The sequence below is a fragment of the Salvelinus fontinalis genome, unplaced genomic scaffold (assembly GCF_029448725.1).
Source record: "Salvelinus fontinalis isolate EN_2023a unplaced genomic scaffold, ASM2944872v1 scaffold_0300, whole genome shotgun sequence".
Lineage (NCBI taxonomy): Eukaryota > Metazoa > Chordata > Actinopteri > Salmoniformes > Salmonidae > Salvelinus > Salvelinus fontinalis.
In genome coordinates this window covers 1-20,740 of record NW_026600509.1, presented here as the reverse complement: position 1 = coordinate 20,740, position 20,740 = coordinate 1, and the positions used below count along the sequence as shown (strand labels likewise).

The 20,740-nt window shown below is 43.3% G+C and overlaps 1 protein-coding gene across 1 annotated transcript in view; it reads left to right on the top strand.

Moving 5' to 3' along the window:
- The window catches only part of LOC129845416 (GTPase IMAP family member 8-like), a 38,419-nt gene extending 29,639 nt beyond the window's left edge, over positions 1–8,780 (top strand). The window contains exon 8 of the mRNA XM_055913337.1: positions 8,571–8,780. Within this exon, the coding sequence (XP_055769312.1) occupies positions 8,571–8,780 (210 nt within the window). The remainder of the gene's footprint in view (positions 1–8,570) is intronic.
- Positions 8,781–20,740: the final 11,960 nt, after the last annotated feature.

Sequence of the window (20,740 nt, the reverse complement as noted above, 5' to 3'; positions counted from 1 at the left end):
TAAGGGTTTTTCTTTATTTTACTATTTTTTTACATTTTTGAAATTGTTTTAATTTTTGCCTACTTCTCTCTATAGCGTCCTAAAAGTTTGGCACAAGAAAGTATATATCTGAAAAGCCTTAATGCTTTTTGCAAGAATCTGATCTGTCTCTATGTGATAGTGAACAGATTAAGCTGGAACAAGGGAGTGATGATGTTAAACTCACTTTTACTTCACAGTTTAGAGGAATGTCAATCTGGATAAGGGAAAGGTGTCCCATTTCAATTGAACGGTGTTGTAAGGAGTTTTCTCTTCTGTCTTTCTTGTTGGACTACATTCATTCCAGTGTTGGTTTGCTGGAGAAGTTAAAGAATTTCTTCCTGTCTGACTATAGTATGAATCTATTCAGTGCCAAGAGATGTATTGTCTTCATGGGCCCCACCTATGTAACTAGGTCATTATGGGCCCCACCTATGTAACTAGTACATTATGGCCCCACCTATGTAACTAGTACATTACGGGCCCCACCTATGTAACTAGTACATTACGGGCCCCACCTATGTAACTAGTACATTACGGGCCCCACCTATGTAACTAGTACATTATGGGCCCCACCTATGTAACTAGTACATTATGGCCCCACCTATGTAACTAGTACATTATGGCCCCACCTATGTAACTAGTACATTACGGGCCCCACCTATGTAACTAATACATTATGGCCCCACCTATGTAACTAGTACATTACGGGCACCACCTATGTAACTAGTACATTATGGCCCCACCTATGTAACTAGTACATTATGGCCCCACCTATGTAACTAGTACATTATGGCCCCACCTATGTAACTAGTACATTATGGGCCCCACCTATGTAACTAGTACATTATGGCCCCACCTATGTAACTAGTACATTACGGGCACCACCTATGTAACTAGTACATTACGGGCCCCACCTATGTAACTAGTACATTACGGGCCCCACCTATGTAACTAGTACATTATGGGCCCCACCTATGTAACTAGTACATTATGGCCCCACCTATGTAACTAGTACATTATGGGCCCCACCTATGTAACTAGTACATTATGGGCCCCATCTATGTAACTAGTACATTATGGCCCCACCTATGTAACTAGTACATTACGGGCCCCACCCATGTAACTAGTACATTATGGGCCCCATCTATGTAACTAGTACATTATGGCCCCACCTATGTAACTAGTACATTATGGGCCCCACCTATGTAACTAGTACATTATGGCCCCACCTATGTAACTAGTACATTATGGCCCCACCTATGTAACTAGTACATTACGGGCCCCACCTATGTAACTAGTACATTATGGGCCCCACCTATGTAACTAGTACATTATGGCCCCACCTATGTAACTAGTACATTACGGGCCCCACCTATGTAACTAGTACATTATGGGCCCCACCTATGTAACTAGTACATTATGGCACCACCTATGTAACTAGTACATTATGGCCCCACCTATGTAACTAGTACATTACCGGCCCCACCTATGTAACTAGTACATTATGGGCCCCACCTATGTAACTAGTACATTATGGGCCCCACCTATGTAACTAGTACATTATGGCCCCACCTATGTAACTAGTACATTATGGCACCACCTATGTAACTAGTACATTATGGCACCACCTATGTAACTAGTACATTACGGCCCCACCTATGTAACTAGTACATTATGGCACCACCTATGTAACTAGTACATTATGGCACCACCTATGTAACTAGTACATTATGTCCCCACCTATGTAACTAGTACATTATGGCCCCACCTATGTAACTAGTACATTATGGCCCCACCCATGTAACTAGTACATTATGGCCCCACCTATGTAACTAGTACATTATGGCCCCACCTATGTAACTAGTACATTATGGCCCCACCTATGTAACTAGTACATTACGGGCCCCACCTATGTAACTAGTACATTACGGACCCCACCCATGTAACTAGTGCATTATGGCCCCATCTATGTAACTAGTACATTATGGCACCACCTATGTAACTAGTACATTATGGCCCCACCTATGTAACTAGTACATTATGGGCCCCACCTATGTAACTAGTACATTATGGCACCACCTATGTAACTAGTACATTATGGGCCCCACCTATGTAACTAGTACATTACGGGCCCCACCTATGTAACTAGTACATTATGGCCCCACCTATGTAACTAGTACATTATGGCCCCACCTATGTAACTAGTACATTACGGGCCCCACCTATGTAACTAGTACATTACGGGCCCCACCTATGTAACTAGTACATTATGGCCCCACCTATGTAACTAGTACATTATGGCCCCACCTATGTAACTAGTACATTATGGGCCCCACCTATGTAACTAGTACATTACGGGCCCCACCTATGTAACTAGTGCATTACGGGCCCCACCTATGTAACTAGTACATTATGGCCCCACCTATGTAACTAGTACATTATGGCCCCACCTATGTAACTAGTACATTATGGGCCCCACCTATGTAACTAGTACATTATGGCCCCACCTATGTAACTAGTACATTATGGCCCCACCTATGTAACTAATACATTATGGGCCCCACCTATGTAACTAGTACATTATGGGCCCCACCTATGTAACTAGTACATTATGGGCCCCACCTATGTAACTAGTACATTATGGCCCCACCTATGTAACTAGTACATTACGGGCCCCACCTATGTAACTAGTACATTAAGGCCCCACCTATGTAACTAGTACATTATGGGCCCACCTATGTAACTAGTACATTACGGGCCCACCTATGTAACTAGTACATTACGGGCCCACCTATGTAACTAGTACATTATGGCACCACCTATGTAACTAGTACATTATGGCACCACCTATGTAACTAGTACATTATGGCACCACCTATGTAACTAGTACATTATGGCCCCACCTATGTAACTAGTACATTATGGGCCCCACCTATGTAACTAGTACATTATGGGCCCCACCTATGTAACTAGTACATTATGGCCCCACCTATGTAACTAGTACATTACGGGCCCCACCTATGTAACTAGTACATTATGGGCCCCACCTATGTAACTAGTACATTATGGCACCACCTATGTAACTAGTACATTATGGGCCCCACCTATGTAACTAGTACATTACGGGCACCACCTATGTAACTAGTACATTATGGCCCCACCTATGTAACTAGTACATTATGGGCCCCACCTATGTAACTAATACATTATGTCCCCACCTATGTAACTAGTACATTATGGCACCACCTATGTAACTAGTACATTATGTCCCCACCTATGTAACTAATACATTATGTCCCCACCTATGTAACTAGTACATTATGTCCCCACCTATGTAACTAATACATTATGTCCCCACCTATGTAACTAGTACATTATGTCCCCACCTATGTAACTAGTACATTATGGCACCACCTATGTAACTAGTACATTATGGGCCCCATCTATGTAACTAGTACATTATGGCCCCCACCTATGTAACTAGTGCATTATGTCCCCACCTATGTAACTAGTACATTATGGCCCCACCTATGTAACTAGTACATTATGGCCCCACCTATGTAACTAGTACATTATGGGCCCCATCTATTTAACTAGGTCATTATGGGCCCCACCTATGTAACTAGTACATTATGTCCCCATCTATGTAACTAGTACATTAAGGCCCCACCTATGTAACTAGTACATTACCGGCCCCACCTATGTAACTAGTACATTACGGGCCCCAGAATGAAGAATGCAAATTATGTCATACAGAAAACGTCCCTGGTGGACGGAGCCGACATGATGGCTGGTATCACAAAGGAAAGGGGGTTGGTCCAATGGTCCACAACCAGGTCAACCCACAGTCATTTTAATGTTGGTTTGCAACGTGCAGGTTAATCGCAAGATTGAACCCAACATGAGGGGACTCTCATGACGTTACCCACAGGCTAAGGTTTATGACCCCTCCATAAATATCTTTCTCCCTTTCCCCTCTTGACTCTACTGAAGGACTCTTGAAAAGCCTTTGTTAACATACATCTCGAATAACGTTCCAACCGGAGAATTTCATCGACTTCAGTTGACCGAAGGAACGGAGCTGCCTATCACGTGAACGCGCGTGTTCAATGCGTGATCACCTCCTGGCAGTGGTCACTAATTCCTGTCTCCTTCGGTCCCCCTTCACAATAGATTCATCAGACAAAGTTCCATTGACTGTTGACATCTAGTGGAATATCTCGCTATGATTTCAATGGGACCTTGGTTGAAAATTTGGCACCCCCAGAAAAAATATAAACAGGAAGTGGAACTTCTCAGGTTTTTGCCTGCCATATGAGTTCTGTTATACTCACAGACATAATTTAAACAGTTTTAGAAACGACAGTGTGTTTTCTATCCAATACTAATAGTAATATGCATATATTAGCAACTGGGACTGAGTAGCAGGCCATTTAATATGGGCACCTCTGTGCACCTTTCATCCAAGCTACTCAATACTGCCCCTTCAGCCATAAGAAGTTAAGCTTGTTTATGGAAAAGTTTTTATTTTTATTTCATGGTTGAAACTTGCTGAAAATTGTCCACAGTGTTCCTATCATCTAGTTTAACTTCACTGCGCTATGGATCCCGTTAGCGGGATCATTTTCCTAAACAACCGCTGAATTGCAGGGCGCCAAATTCAAAAATATTACTACAAATATTTTTAATCATGCAATCACAAGTGAAATATACCAAAACACAGCTTAGCTTATTGTTAATCCACCTATCGTGTCAGATTTTGAAAATATGCTTTGCAGCGAAAGCAATCCAAGCTTTTGTGAGTGTATCAATCAATGCTTCAACAAATAGCCCCAAATTAGCATGGTCACGAAAGTCAGAAAAGCAATAAAATTAATCGCTTACCTTTAATAATCTTCGGATGTTTGCACTCATGAGACTCACCGTTACACAACAAATGTTATTTTTGTTCGATAAATATGACTTTTATAACAAAAAAATGCCATTTGGGTTGTGCGTTATGTTCAGAAAACCAAAGCCTTGTTCGATTCGACGAAAACTCCAAAAAGTTTCCGTAATGTTCGTAGAAACATGTCAAATGTTTTTTATAATCAATCCTCAGGTTGTTTTTAACAAACATAATCGATAATATTTCAACCGAACCATAACCTATTCTATAAGAGAGAAAAGGAAAATGGGGAGCCCCTGTCTCGCGTGCAGGAAACATTCAGAGGACACCTGACTACTTATGAAACATCTCGCTCATTTTTAAAAATAAAAGCTTGAAACTATGTCTAAAGCCTGGTCACAGCCTGAGGAAGCCATTGGAAAATTAATCTGGTTGATACTCCTTTAAATAGAGGATAGACGGTCCAGGAAACACAGATAAAAAAATAAAAAAAAGATCACTTCCGGGTTATATTTTCTCAGGTTTTTGCCTGCAGAATAAGTATTGTTATACTCACAGACAATATTTTGACAGTTTTGGAAACTTTGGAGTGTTTTCTATCCTAATCTGTAAATTGTATGCATATTCTACGATCTGGGCCAGAGAAAATGTCCGTTTACGTTGGGAACGTTTAAAAAATTAAATAATAATCTGACCCCTAGCGTGTCTCATTTGATTGGAAGAACATTAAGGTATGTTCAACAATTTAACTTATTCAATTGAATGAAACGATAATCCATGCAATCTCCATTGATTGGATATCATATGTGTAAACAGTAGATCAAATGTTGGGAACATTCAACACTGTGGTACACTTCTCCCAAGCCACATGGGAATCCCGCTTGGGGCAGGACTTCTGTCAGTACTGGATTACTGAATGGGTTTTGCAAAACCCACATTTTACTGATTGATCAATTTAATGATAAATCAAACCTGTATAGGCTATTTGGGAATTAAACTTTAATTAAGCTGAGAAGTTCTTCATGTAGATTAGTTCGGAAAAAGTTTACAATATCTCATTTAGAAAACTCATCAATTTGGATATTATTTAAACTGATGTATTTTGATGGGTATGTTGTTATTATGTTGCTTATATTGATTCACATTGGTTATTAATAACGTTTTTGGTGGCAATCAGCTTTCAAATCAACATATTTTGCATTATGGTGTGCATACTATCACAAACAAAGTACTAGGGGTAGTGAATTCAGCTGTAAGCTAGCAAGGAAAGTTAGCCTACAATTAAAGCTAGAAGCTACCGGTATCGTCTCACATTGTAAAGTGTTCTAGCCTGTATGGACATTGTTTTGTGAACAGTAATGAACAGTTTCAACATTTCTAAATAAGAATTTCTTCTTAACTGAGCTGCCTAGCGAAATAAAGGTTAAATAATAAAAATAAAAAACGTTGTTCTTTGAGCTATAAAAGGGCTGTGCTCAGTATGCTGATAGACAGACTTGATGGTGAGAAGAATTAACACAAATTCAGGAGAGTGGACCAGACTTGAACTAGTTGCACTGAACTCAGCTCCCCATCAACTCAACAAGCACCAGCTGCTACTAATTGCCAATCAGCCTCCACGCCTGCGTCCAATACTTACTCTAGTTGCCTTGAACGCAGCTCCTCAACAAGCATCAGGTGCTACTAATCACTGTTCAGCCTCCACACCTGTCCTCACTCTCCTTAAATCATTAATTACACAGACCAATGGTTAAATCTACAGATGCAGAAGAAATAGACAAATCCAAAAGTCTGTAGCTCAAACAATGTTTAACCCTCTACAGGGGGGTTAAACTAAGCTAACATATGGAATTGTTTAAAGGAGGTCATTCCAAGAAACATCAAGCTATTTTATTAGCAATTTTAAGACCCCTTGAAGTCTCAAAATAAATAAATAAAAAACTTATTTGAGGAACAATATAATTTGTCCTCAATGCTATTAGCCCATAAAAAACACATAGAATAACAGATTCACAACATGTAACATGGATTGTCCCCCCCACACACATCTAAAGGAAGTTTGTTCTGAAGTGTCTGTCCTACATTTGAGAAATATATGTATTTAACCCCTTATTTTTGGCACTGAAATGTCTCCATATAGACTTCCATACATTTTTTAAAAATGGTACCGGGGGACATTCAGATGAGTCTTGTGAGGCCTGTTGGGGTCCTAGAGCAAACGACATGTAGGTGTTAATGAGAGTCTCACCTTTCCACAGTGGGGTCATATTAGTGTGTAGCCCAAACTGTTTTGTCGCTACAGAGAGAAGTTGGCAGATTGACTGTACCGATGTCTGACGAATCCCAAGATTCTTGTGGAGGTCGTAGAGCAAAGCGGAGAATAGCATTGTGTTTGTGAGAGTCTCATCTTGTCATAATAGAGGGGCCAAACCATTCAAACGCTATAGGCAATTTTGTGAGAAGACCGATTTTTCTCATGGTCTGACAAACACCACTCTAGCTCTGTCAGCTTTCACCGCAGATGCAGAAGTGTGACATCTGCGGATGTGGTGGATTGAGACCCATCCAAGAACATATCTCTAGCATAAACTGATGGATTTTGATGGGGATTTTTAGATTTTGATTAGATTTCCGCGGGGTCGCAGAAATTGACTCTAGGTTAACAAACACTCAATTAGGTGCACCTGGACCAATGCCTGCACAATAATTAGGGCATCTGGCACACCTGTGACATGTACAGTGGCTATAGAAATTCATCACACACTTAAATTGTTTTTGGACATTTTGCTGCATTAAAATTACTTCTAAAGAGGATTCAATTCGATTTTTTTCCAACAAATCTACACAACCTTTTAAAAAGAAAATGGGGGAGGGGATTATTAATAACTTCCTTTTACTTTGAAAAGTAGGTTGTGTAGATCTCTAGGAAAACAAATTTAATTGAATTTAAGGCAGCAATTAAAAAAATATATAAACAGGAAAAACATGATTGGTCTTGTACCCTTGTAGTGTGTAAAGGATTAACCCATGAACCCACTGCTACACATCTCAGTACTTTGCTGTCGATGCTGACAGAGCCTTGGTTTATTTCCATGCAGTCATAATATTCACTAGATAAAGTCACTAGCATGGAGAGACATTATGTTTTCTTGCAAATCGTCATTTCATCATCTTCATCTTTCATTCAAGGGACAAATAACAACTTGAGTAAAGATCTCAGCAGGCAATAGAAATCATGAAATCATGTGCATTCTAACAATATTTTGACAACGATCAGATGTCTTTAGTTTTTCACGAGATAATTAAACGTCTGTTTATTGTTGTTTATCATAACTAACAAAATCATTTTCAAGGAAAACAATTTTCTCATTGGGACATTTGTACCCCTGAATTGACTGAATTGAAATGGAATTGACCCCGACTCTGTTGAGTTATTCTCCATTGTTATTCTTTATACTTCATATAGTGTCTCTACCCTCTGACCTGAGGATAGTTATGGTGGGGAACACTGGAGCAGGAAAGAGTGCAACAGGAAACGTGTTTAAAGCAGAGGCCTCCCCAAAGTCTGTGACCAAACACGAAAGGTGAAAGGTATGTTCCAGGAACAAAAATAACAGTAAATGACACCCCAGGCCTCATTGATACAACACTGTCTGAACAGGAGATAAAGAGGGAAATGGATGAGAGCATTGAGATGTCAGTCCCAGGACCCCATGTGTTCCTGCTGGTGATCAGACTGGGGAGGTTCACAGAGGAGGAGAGGAACACTGTGAAGTGGATCCAGGAGAACTTTGGAGCAGACGCTTCACCCAGACGCTTCACCCTTCACAATCTTACTTACTCGGCCGGATCAGCTGGAGGGCATTCCTGACAGAGAGTGATGAGCGTCAGAAAGTCATCAATGTTTGTGAGAACAGGTTTCATGTCTTTAACAATAGAGAGAGGGAGGACCACACTCAGGTCACAGACCTGCTGGAGAAGATAGTTCTGATTCAGCCGCCACAGCGGCCAGGCGGGTCATGTTTCGGAGGACGGATGACTCAACCTTCGCATCCCCCGAACCCACTGAGAAGATGGTGAGATGAATCAAGGGACCTAATTCAAGGGAGAAAATGGGGTAACAAAAAATATACTTGTGTCCACACCCCCTGAACACACATGTTGGTTAGTACTGGGACGGGAGACCGCCTGGGAATGTGAGGATGTTTTTCAACAACAGGGACTGGGAGACTAGGCAGGATCGAGGGAAAGATGAACGGAGCAAAATACAGAGAGATCCTTGATGAAAACCTGCTCGAGAGCGCTCAGGACCTCAGACTGGGACGAAGGTTCACCTTTCAACAGGACAACGACCCTAAGCACACAGCCAAGACAACGCAGGTCTGGCTCTGGGACAAGTCTCTGAATGTCCTTGAGTGGCCCAGTGAGTGCTCAGACTTGAACCCGATCTAACATCTCTGAAGAGACCTGGAAATAGCTGTGTAGCGATGCTCCCCATTCAACCTGACAGAGCTTGAGAGGATCTGCAGAGAAAAATGGCAGAAACTCCCCAAATACAGCTGTGCCAAGCTTGTAGCGTCATACCCACGAAGACTCAAGGCAGTAATCGCTGCCAAAGGTGCTTCAACAAAGTACTGAGTAAAGGGTCTGAATACGTACGTAAATGTGATATTTCATTTATTTATATATTTTTTCTAAATTTGCTAACATTTCTAAAAACCTGTTTTTGCATTTTGTCATTATGGGGTATTGTGTGTATATTTATGAGGGGATCATTTAAAAAAAATCCATTTTAGAATACGGCTGTGACGTAAAAACAATTTAAGGGGTCTGAATACTTTCCGAATGCACTGTATATCAGTCCTTTGATTATAATGATTAGCAAGACGTGCCGCTCTGTTCTGGGCCAGCTGCCGCATAACTAGGTCTTTCCTTGCAGCACTCGACCACACGACTGGACAATAATCAAGAAAAGACAAAACTATAGCCTACAGGACTTGCTTTTTGGAGTGTGCAGAGCATCTCTTTATTACGGACAGACCTCTCCCCATCTTTACAACTATTGAATCTATATGTTTTGACCATTACAGTTTACAATCTAAAGTAACACCAAGTAATTTAGTCTCCTCAACAGCCACACCATTCATTACCAGATTCAGGTCTAGAACTTAGGGAATGATTTTTACCAAGTACAATGCTCTTAGTTTTAGAGATGTTCAGGACCATTTTATTACTGGTGACCCGTTCCAAAACAGACTTCAACTCTTTATTAAGGGTTTCAGTGACTTTGTTAGCTTTGGTTGCTGATGTGGAGATGGTTAATTCATCAGCATAAATGGAAACACATGCTTTGTTTAATGCCAGTGGCAGGTCATTGGTAAAAATGGAAAAGAGTAGAGGGCCTAGAGAGCTGCCCTGCGTAACATCACACTTTACAGGTTTGACATTATAGAAGCTTCCATTAAAGAAAACCCTTTGAGTTCTATTAGATAGATAGCTCTGAGTCCATGGTATGGCAGAAATTGAAAAGCCATAACACATCGTTTTTTTCAACAACAGGTTGTGGTCAATAATATCCAATGGTGGAAAAGGACTCAATTGTCATACTTGTCATACAGTAAAAGTAAAGTAAAGATACCTTAATATAAAATGACTCAAGTAAAAGTGAAAGTCAGCCAGTAAAACACCACTTGAGGAAAAGTCTAAAAGTATTTGGTTTAAATATACTTAAGTATAAAAAGTAAATGTAATTGCTAAAATGTACTTAAGTATCAAAAGTCAAAGTAAAAGTATAAATCATTTAAAAATCCTTATATTTAGCAAACCAGATGGCACAATTTTATTTTTATTTTTTTACTGACGGATAGCCAGGGTCACACTCCAACACAGTCCGCCAGATCAGAGGCAGTAGGGATCAGCGGGGATGTTCTCTTGATAAGTATGTGAATTGGACCATTTTCCTGTCAAAATGTAACGAGTACTTTTGGGTGTCAGAGAAAATGTACGGAGTAAAAAGTACATTCTTTTTTTTAGGAATGTAGTGAAGTAAATGTAAAAGTTGCCAAAAATATAAATAATAATGTAAAGTACAGATACCCCCCAAACGACATAAGAGATGTACTTTAAAATATTTTTACTGAAGTACTTTACACCACTGATAATATCAAAGGCTGAACTGAAATCTAACAGTACAGCTCCCACAATCATCTTATTATTAATTTCTTTCAACCAATCATCAGTCATTTGTTTCAGTGCAGTCCATGTTGAGTGCCCTTCTCAATAAGCATGCTGGAAGCCTGTTGTGAATTAGTTTACACAGAAAAAGTATTGTATTTGGTCAAACACATTTTTTTTCCAACAGTTTGCTCAGAGCTGGGAGCAAGCTGATAGGTCTGCTGTTAGAACCAGAAAATGCTTTTCTTTTACTATTTTTTATTTTATGCAGGAATACAATGGCTCACTGTTCACTGGTGGTATTTCCTGCCTAAATTTGTCGTCTTTGCAAATGAAGTAATCATGAAAATAATTGGCAACATCAAATGGTTTTGTGATGAATAAGCCATGATTCGATGAAAGATGGAGTTGAATTTGTCTTTCACTACTGTTAAAAAGCTCCACCACTATTCATAACATCTCCATCACTACTGAAATCAGCTCCCATCACTACTCATAACAGGATCTATCACTACTGATATCATTCTCCATCACTACTGAAAACAGCCCCCATCACTACTCATTACAGGATCTATCACTACTGATATCATTCTCTATCACTACTGAAAACAGCCCCCATCACTACTGATATCATTCTCCATTACTACTGAAAACAGCCCCCAAACCTACTCATAACAGGATCTATCACTACTGATATCATTCTCTATCACTACTGAAAACAGCCCCCATCACTACTGATATCATTCTCTATCACTACTGATAGCCCCCATCACTACTGGTAACAGCACCTGTCACTACTGGCAACAGCCCCCATCACTACTGAAAAAAGGCTCCATCACTATTGATAACAGGCTTCATCACTACTGATAACAGTTCCCATCACTACTGATAATCTCCATCACTAATGATAACAGGCCCCATCACTAATTATAACAGGCCCCATCATTACTGATAACAAGCTCCATCACTACTGATAACAGCCCCCATCACTACTGATAACAAGCACCATCACTACTGATAACAGCCCCCATCACTACTGATAACAAGCACCATCATTACTGATAACAGGTCCCATCACTGCTGATAACAGTCCCCATCACTACTGATGTAGATTGATGACTCCTGACACGTAAGTACGGTTTAGTATTGAATTGTAACTTAGAATAACATTCGCTAATGCACCTGGCTGAAGCTACCTGAAGCTTTGTTAATCACGGTTATATAGGCAGACATAGGAAATGGCTACGGATAGCGGGAAGCAAACCCCCGTCTTGAGTCAATACCACCATCTATTGGTAAACATAAATATACCATGTTACTACATTCCCCCCCTTTAAAGCTAATAACACAACTTAATTCCATTCTGAGCTATGCTATTTACATATTTATTTTTTCAAACATGATCTCCTTTAGGATCGGAAAAAGTCTGGCGGACGTCTCTCCCTAATAGAACGTCTCAGAGGTGGTGTAGCTGGTGCCACCAGATCTTCACCCCTTGATGGTGAAACAAAGTCCTTTTGTGGAGACTTCACAGGAGGAGGTCGTCCCAGACTGGTGGTCTCAGGAAGTTGAGCATTGTTTGCCTCAGGTGGTTTGTCCAACTGCAACTCTGGTGAACGTTCCAATGTCCTGTCCTGCTCGTTTACACATTGATCCAGATCACCGGATGGAACTGGAATTCTAGCTCGGATCTGATCCACGTGTCTCCTTAGTCTTTGTCCATTTCCGATGATCACAGTATAGGACACTGGCCCTGAGCAATCCTCAATGGTAGCTGGAATCCATTTAGGACCAAACCCATAGTTTCTGTATAGACATCATCTCCAGGTGAGAAACTTCTGAGTTTGGCTTGGTTGTCATGATTCCATTTTTGATTCCATTGCCTTTGATGTATTTTCACTTTCAGGTCTGGTCTGATGAGATCCAAGGTTGACCTTAACCTCCTTGACATCAACATTTCTGCAGGTGACAACCCAGTTGTAGCTTGAGGAGTAATCCTGTAGCTAAACAAGAATCTTGAGACATTTGTTTCAATGATGGGCCCTTGCATCTTCCTCATCCCCTCCTTCAAGGTCTGAACCACACATTCTGCTAATCCGTTTGAAGATGGGTGAAAAGGGGCCGACGTTACATGTTGAATTCCATTTTGTTTCATGAAACTTGTGAATGCAGTGCTTGTAAAACAAGTAGCATTGTCACGAACCAATAGTTGAGGCAATCCCATAACACTGAAGCTTTGTCTCAACTTCTCAATCGTAGCGTACGATGTGGACGTGTTCATGGGGTAAACATCCATCCACTTTGAATTAGAATCAATCAGCACAAGGAAAATGTTTCCTAGGAAAGGTCCAGCGTAGTCCACATGTAGTCGTGTCCATGGTTTTTCCGGCCATTCCCATGGATGTAATGGTGCGGTGGGGGGTGACTTCCTGTTACTCTGACAATCTGCTCACTGGCTAACCTCAGTTTCCACGTCGTGGTCCATCTTTGGCCACCAGACGTATGACCTCGCTAGGCCTTTCATTCTCGACATACCTGGATGCGACTTATGCAAAAACTTCAGGGCGGCAGGTAGCCTAGTGGTTAGAGCGTTGGAATAATAACCAAAAGGTTGCAAGATCGAATCTCCTAGCTGACAAGGTAAAAATCTGTCGTTCTGCCCCTAAACAAGGCAGTTAACCCACTGCTCCTAGGCCATCAATGAAATAAGAATTTTTTCTTAACTGACTTGCCTAGTTAAATAGGCAATCTCACTCCAATACCTTGACTGTGTTGTCCTTAAGCCATTTTGCCACAACTTTGGAAGTATGCTTGGGGTCATTATCCATTTGGAAGACCAGTTTGCGACCAAACTTTAACTTCCTGACTGATGTCTTGAGATGTTTCTTCAATATATCCATGTAATTTTCCATCCTCATGATGCCAACTATTTTGTGAAGTGCACCAGTCCCTCCTGCAGCAAAGCACCCCCACAACATGATGCTGCCACCCCCATGCTACACGGTTGGGATGGTGTTCTTCGGCTTGCAAGCGTCCCCCTTTTCCTCCAAACATAACGATGGTCATTTTGGCCAAGCAGTTATATTTTTGTTTCATCAGACCAGAGGACATTTCTCCAAAAAGGACGATCTTTGTCCCCATGTGCAGTTGCAAACCGTAGTCTGACTTTTTTATGGCGGTTTTTGAGCAGTGGTTTCTTCCTTGCTGAGCGGTCTTTCAGGTTATGTCAATTTAGGACTCGTTTTACTGTGGATATAGATTCTTTTGTACCAGTTTCCTCAAGGTTATCTTCACAACGTCCTTTGCTGTTGTTCTGGGATTGATTTGCACTTTTCAGAGTCAAAACCCACAGAACCTACCACACAAGGCAAAACATGGAATGAATGCAGGAGCAGATGTCAGGAGCAGGACAAGACACACTCTTTTTGACTGATGATTGACATAAGGGCATGATAGGCCTTTCTGGCTTGCATGATTAGGATGGTCATAATGCTTCTTGATAGTGTCATTAAGTGTATTTTCTACAAGTTTAATTTAAAATATGAGGGAAGAAAACATGACTGTTTCTCTCAGCCTCATGACAAATTCTGCATTCATCCCAGTCATCAGCAACAGAGCATTGGGGTAGGTACATGTCTGACATCAATGTGTGGGCAATTACAATGATCATTTAATGGTCAAAGGTAAATTTAAGCAAATCATATAGGCTATGTTGTAATGGAATGTTTTGCCCTGTGTGGTAGGTTCTGACTCTTATGTAGGTGTCATAACCAGCCATAAAATAACAACAGTGGTAGGTTCTGTGGGTTTTGACTCTTATGTAGGTGTCATAGCCAACCATAAAATAATGTAAGATATGTCACAATAGGTCTAAATATATGTATCATGACAGTGTTGTGACCATATTATGACACGTTATGTTAGCTGTTATGACATATGACATGGTTATGACTTTGTCATAACATGTTATGATGCTGGGTGCCAAGTGAAGTGTAATAATTTTAAGTGTTTCTAAAATCTATGGGACAAATGAATGGTGGAAAAACGAATGGAACTATTTCCCTGTTTGACAGCTAGGTTTTATGGGTAATATGACTCATGCTGTGGTACTCTATGAAGTTGGAAAGAGCAGAAACAGATCTGCGACCAGGTTAGGCAACTATAAAGTTACAACTACAGTATAAAGTTACATTTCAAAATGCAGTTTTGTATGTTATTACATTTGTAACCTTTATTTGTGTCCCATGTGTCCAACACATTTCATCTAACCCAAAGATGTGGCCTATCTTCTGATTCTGGCAAGTAGCCAAGGTTAAAGTTAAAAAGCAACTTCCAATCAGAAATCAGACCCTACCTGTCCTGAGTAGAATAATTTTTGCCTAGCAGCACTCTCTCATTGGCTAGAAATGATTTGTTGCTGGGAAAATGAAACTTAACAGAATGTAAGGTGCAGCACATTGGGCGCTTTAGTATTGCATGAGTTTTAGACCATTCCATTGGTCCTTAAGGTAAATCTCCACCCAACTGCGGCACCTGGTGTCACGCCCTGGCCTTAGTATTATTTGTTTTCTTTATTATTTTAGTTAGGTCAGGGTGTGACATGGGGTATTTTTGTGTTTGGGGGTATTTATATGGTAGAGGTGGTGTTGGTGGTAGTGTATGGGTTTGTGTTGAGTGTATGTATCTAGCTGTGTCTATGGGTGTGTAGTTTTCTAGGAAAGTCTATGGTTGACTGAATGGGTTCTCAATTAGAGACAGCTGGTTTCGGTTGTCTCTAATTGGGAACCATATTTAAGGCTGCCATAGGCTTTAGCTGGTTGTGGGTCATTGTATTTGTATATGTATATGTCGACGTAAGTAGTTTGTGTGTGCACTTGCGTTTGAAGTTTCACGATCGTTTGTTGTTTTTGTTAGTGTGGTTTAAGTGTTTCGTGTTCATCTTCGTCGTTATAAATTAAAGAAGATGTATTCATATCATGTTGCGCCTTGGTCCTCTCATTCATGTCAACACGATCGTGACAGAATGACCCACCAATCTACGACCAAGCAACATGACCAGCGGCAACAGGAGCAACGCAAGGATTCATGGACATGGGAGGAAATTTTAGACCGGGAGGTACTAGGAGAATATAACCGCCCCAAAGCTGAGCTGGAGGCAGCGAAAGCAGAGAGGCGGCGATATGAGGAGCTAGCTCGGAGGCAGGAAAAGGATCTGGGCTACACTACGTGGGGGTAAGATGAGGGTGGACATTCATAGGGGGAGATGGAAGCTGGGATTGACTATGGTGGGGTGGGGACTGTTACGTTCCCCAGTTTCTGTGTTCTGTTTTGTATTTTAGTGTGTGTGTTTCAGGAGATGGCTTCCTGAAATACTCCCCAACCAGCTGATTGGTCAACCCCAGGCTAATTGGTGATTGGAGCTGACCCCGCCCCCTCGTCAAGAAGCAGCTGACTCTAATCACCATTGCCACCTGAAGATAAAAGCCAGTGTTCTGCCCCAAGAGATTTGTAGGGAGAGATGGAGAGAGATGAGATTTGGAGTAGAGATTTGGAGATTGAGAGAGAAAAATTAGATTGTGATATAGTGTGGGTTGTGTATCAGAAAGTGTGGTATGTACTGTTGTTGTTGGTAGCAGTTTTTCTATGTCCTGTGTTTGAGTGTTTGTGAAATCATTAATAATTACTCTGTTTCATTTGTTCCCAGGGGGGAAGGAGAAGGCACTTTGGGAGTGCTTAGGCAAGAGGCCCGCGGGCATACATATACCCGTAGTATATTTACTGTCTAGGCACACTAGGTAAGACCTGGGCGGACCACCCCCTGTATTTTGGTTAGGGCACCAGACGGTGCTAAGTTAGGTAAGTTAAGTGGGTAGTCAGGTTAGATAGGAGAGGGGGAACTTTGATATTTACTTTCTTTGCTTTGGTTCCGTCCAGCCCCTTTTCCCCATATTACCGTGTAAGAAAATAAATTCTAGTAAACGGTAAATTCTGCTTTTGTGTCATCCTTACTCGCACCTACAGTCCATACCTCTTGCACTTCAGAGAGTTGAGTTGTAGCAGGGAGTTGCGTTCCCTCTTCTCAGAGGCGTGCGTAACAGGGACCTCGCCCGGAGCCTGAGCCACCACCGTGGTCATATGCCCACCCAGACCCTCCCCTAGACTTTGTGCTGGTGCGCCCGGAGTTCGCACCTTATGGGGGGCGTTATGTCACGTTCCTGACCTATTTCTGTTAGTTTGTTTTATGTGTTAGTTGGTCAGGACGTGAGTTTGGGTGGGCATTCTATGTTTTCTGTTTCTATGTTGGTTTATGGGTTGCCTGGTATGGCTCTTAATTAGAGGCAGGTGTTTGGCGTTCCTCTAATTAAGAGTCATATTTAGGTAGGTGTTTTCACAGTGTTCGGTGTGGGTGATTGTCTCCTGTGTTTGTGTATGTCGTTGCGCCACACGGGACTGTTTTCGGTTTGTTTGTTCAGTGTCATTTTTGTGTAGGTTTTTTCCCTGTTCGTGCGTTCTCGTGTGTTATGTGAGTCCGTCGTCCAGATTCTGTCTACACCGTTTGTTGTTTTGTTAGTTTATTAGTCAAGTTCGTGTTTTCGTGTTTTTCTTTAATAAATCATGTCTTCACAATCCGCTGCATATTGGTTCAATCCCTGCTCCTCCTCTTCTGATGAAGAGGAAGAGGAAAGCAGTTACAGAATCACCCACCAATCCAGAACCAAGCGGCGTGAAGTCAAGCAGGATTATACACAGGAATCATGGACTTGGGAGGAAATATTGGACGGGAGAGGTTCATGGGCACAGCCGGGAGAATATCGCCGTCCCAAAGCTGAGCTGGAGGCAGCGAAAGCAGAGAGGCGGTGGTATGAGGAGGCAGCAAGGAGACGTGGCTGGAAGCCCGAGAGGAGAAAAATTTCTTGGGGGGGGGCTAAGAGGTGGTGGTAGTGGGCCAAGGGCAGGTAGGAGACCTGCGCCCACTTCCCAGGCTTACCGTGGAGAGCGGGAGTACGGGCAGGCGCCGTGTTACGCAGTAGAGCGTACGGTGTCTCCTGTACAGTGCATAGCCCAGTGCGGGTTATTCCACCTCCCCGCACTGGTAGGGCTAGATTGGGCATTGAGCCAGGTGTCATGAGGCCGGCTCAACACGTCTGGTCTCCAGTGCGTCTCCTCGGGCCGGCTTACATGGCACCAGCCTTACGCATGGTGTCCCCGGTTCGCCTACATAGCCCGGTGCGGGTTATTCCACCTCCCCGCACTGGTCGGGCGACGGGAAGCATTCAACCAGGTAAGGTTGGGCAGGCTCGGTGCTCAAGGGAGCCAGTACGCCTTCACGGTCCGGTATTTCCGGCACTTCCTCCCCGCCCCAGCCCAGTACCACCAGTGCCTACACCACGCACCAGGCTTCCAGTGCGTTTTCAGAGTCCTGTTCCTCCTCCACGCACTCTCCCTATGGTGCGTTTCTCCAGCCTAGTGCCTCCAGTTCCGGCACCGCGCACTAAGCCACATGTGCGTCTCCTAAGTCCTGTGCACGCTGTTGTTTCTCCCCGTACTCGTCCTGATGTGCGTGCACTCAGCCCGGTGCCACCAGTGCCGGTACCACGCACCAGGAATATAGCACGCTTTGAGAGTCCAGTGTGCCCTGTCCCTGCTCCCCGCACTAGGCTTGAAGTGCGTGTCCTCAGTCAGGTGCCTCCAGTTACGTCACCACGCACCAAGCCTACAGTGCGTCTCAGCCGGCCAGAGTCTGCCGTCTGCCCAACGGCGCATGAACTGCCTGTCTGCCAAGAGCCTGCAAAGCTGCCCGTCTGCCATGAGCCTACAGAGCCTTCCGCCAGACAGGAGCAGCCAGAGCCTTCCGCCAGACAGGTGCAGTCTGAGCCATCCGTCTCCGCAGCGCCATCTGAGCCATCCGTCTCCCCAGCGCCGTCTGAGCCATCCGTCTCCCCAGCGCCGTCTGAGCCATCCGTCTCCCCAGCACCGTCTGAGCCATCCGTCTGTCCTGAGCCATTAGAGCCGCCCGTCTGTCCCGAGCCGTCAGAGCCGATAGTCAGTCAGGAGCCGCTAGAGCCAGTTATCAGTCAGGATCTGCGAGAGCCGCCAACCAGACAGGATCTGCGAGAGCCGCCAACCAGACAGGATCTGCGAGAGCCGCCAACCAGACAGGATCTGCGAGAGCCGCCAACCAGACAGGATCTGCCAGAGCCGCCAACCAGACAGGATCTGCCAGAGCCGCCAACCAGACAGGATCTGCCAGAGCCGCCAACCAGACAGGATCTGCCAGAGCCGCCAACCAGACAGGATCTGCCAGAGCCGCCAACCAGACAGGATCTGCCAGAGCCGTCAGTGAGCCATGAGCGTCCAGAGCCTTCAGCCAGCCATGAGCGTCCAGAGCCGTCAGCGAGCCATGAGCGTCCAGAGCCGTCAGCGAGCCATGAGCGTCGAGAGCCGTCAGCCAGCCATGAGCGTCGAGAGCCGTCAGCCAGCCATGAGCGTCGAGAGCCGTCAGCCAGCCATGAGCGTCGAGAGCCGTCAGCCAGCCATGAGCGTCCAGAGCCGTTAGCCAGTCATGAGCTGTCCCTTAGCCCGGAGCGGCTATTTACCCAGAACTGCCCCTCAGTCCAGAGCTGTCTCTCTGTCCGGAGCTGCCTTTCAGTCCGGAGTTGCCCCTCTAACCTGATCTCCCTCTCTATCCTGAGCTACCTCTATATCCTGATCTATCCCTCTGTCTTGAGCTATCCCTCTGTCTTGATCTATCCCTCTGTCCCGGTGCTGCCCCTGTTGTTGATGTTACCAAGAGGATTTTGTGGGGGTAAGATGAGGGTGGACATTCATTTGGGGGAGGCTACGTAAGCGGGTAGTGACTAAGGTGGGGTGGGGACCACGACCAGTGCCGGAGCCGCCGCCGTGGAAGGACGCCCACCCAGACCCTCCCCTAGACTATGTGCTGGTGCGCCCGGAGTTCGCACCTTAAGGGGGGGGTTATGTCACGCCCTGGCCTTAGTATTATTTGTTTTCTTTATTATTTTAGTTAGGTCAGGGTGTGACATGGGGTATGTGTGTGTTTGGGGGTATTTATATGGTAGAGGTGGTGTTGGTGGTAGTGTATGGGTTTGTGTTGAGTGTATGTATCTAGCTGTGTCTATGGGTGTGTAGTTTTCTAGGAAAGTCTATGGTTGCCTGAATGGGTTCTCAATTAGAGACAGCTGGTTTCGGTTGTCTCTAATTGGGAACCATATTTAAGGCTGCCATAGGCTTTAGCTGTTTGTGGGTCATTGTATTTGTATATGTATATGTCGACGTAAGTAGTTTGTGTGTGCACTTGCGTTTGAAGTTTCACGATCGTTTGTTGTTTTTGTTAGTGTGGTTTAAGTGTTTCGTGTTCATCTTCGTCGTTATAAATTAAAGAAGATGTATTCATATCATGTTGCGCCTTGGTCCTCTCATTCATGTCAACACGATCGTGACACCTGGCTATGCAAAACCAGCAGGCCCACTGCTTCAGATCTCTCAGTGACAACAGGGGACAACAATATACAGATCCGTGCAACCACACTAAAAGTGAGTATTCATCTTAACTATCTTACTAATTAAATGTTGTACAACAATCTACTCTACAGTATTTGAATAACTGTAGCACAATATTAAGTAGACATTTTATTG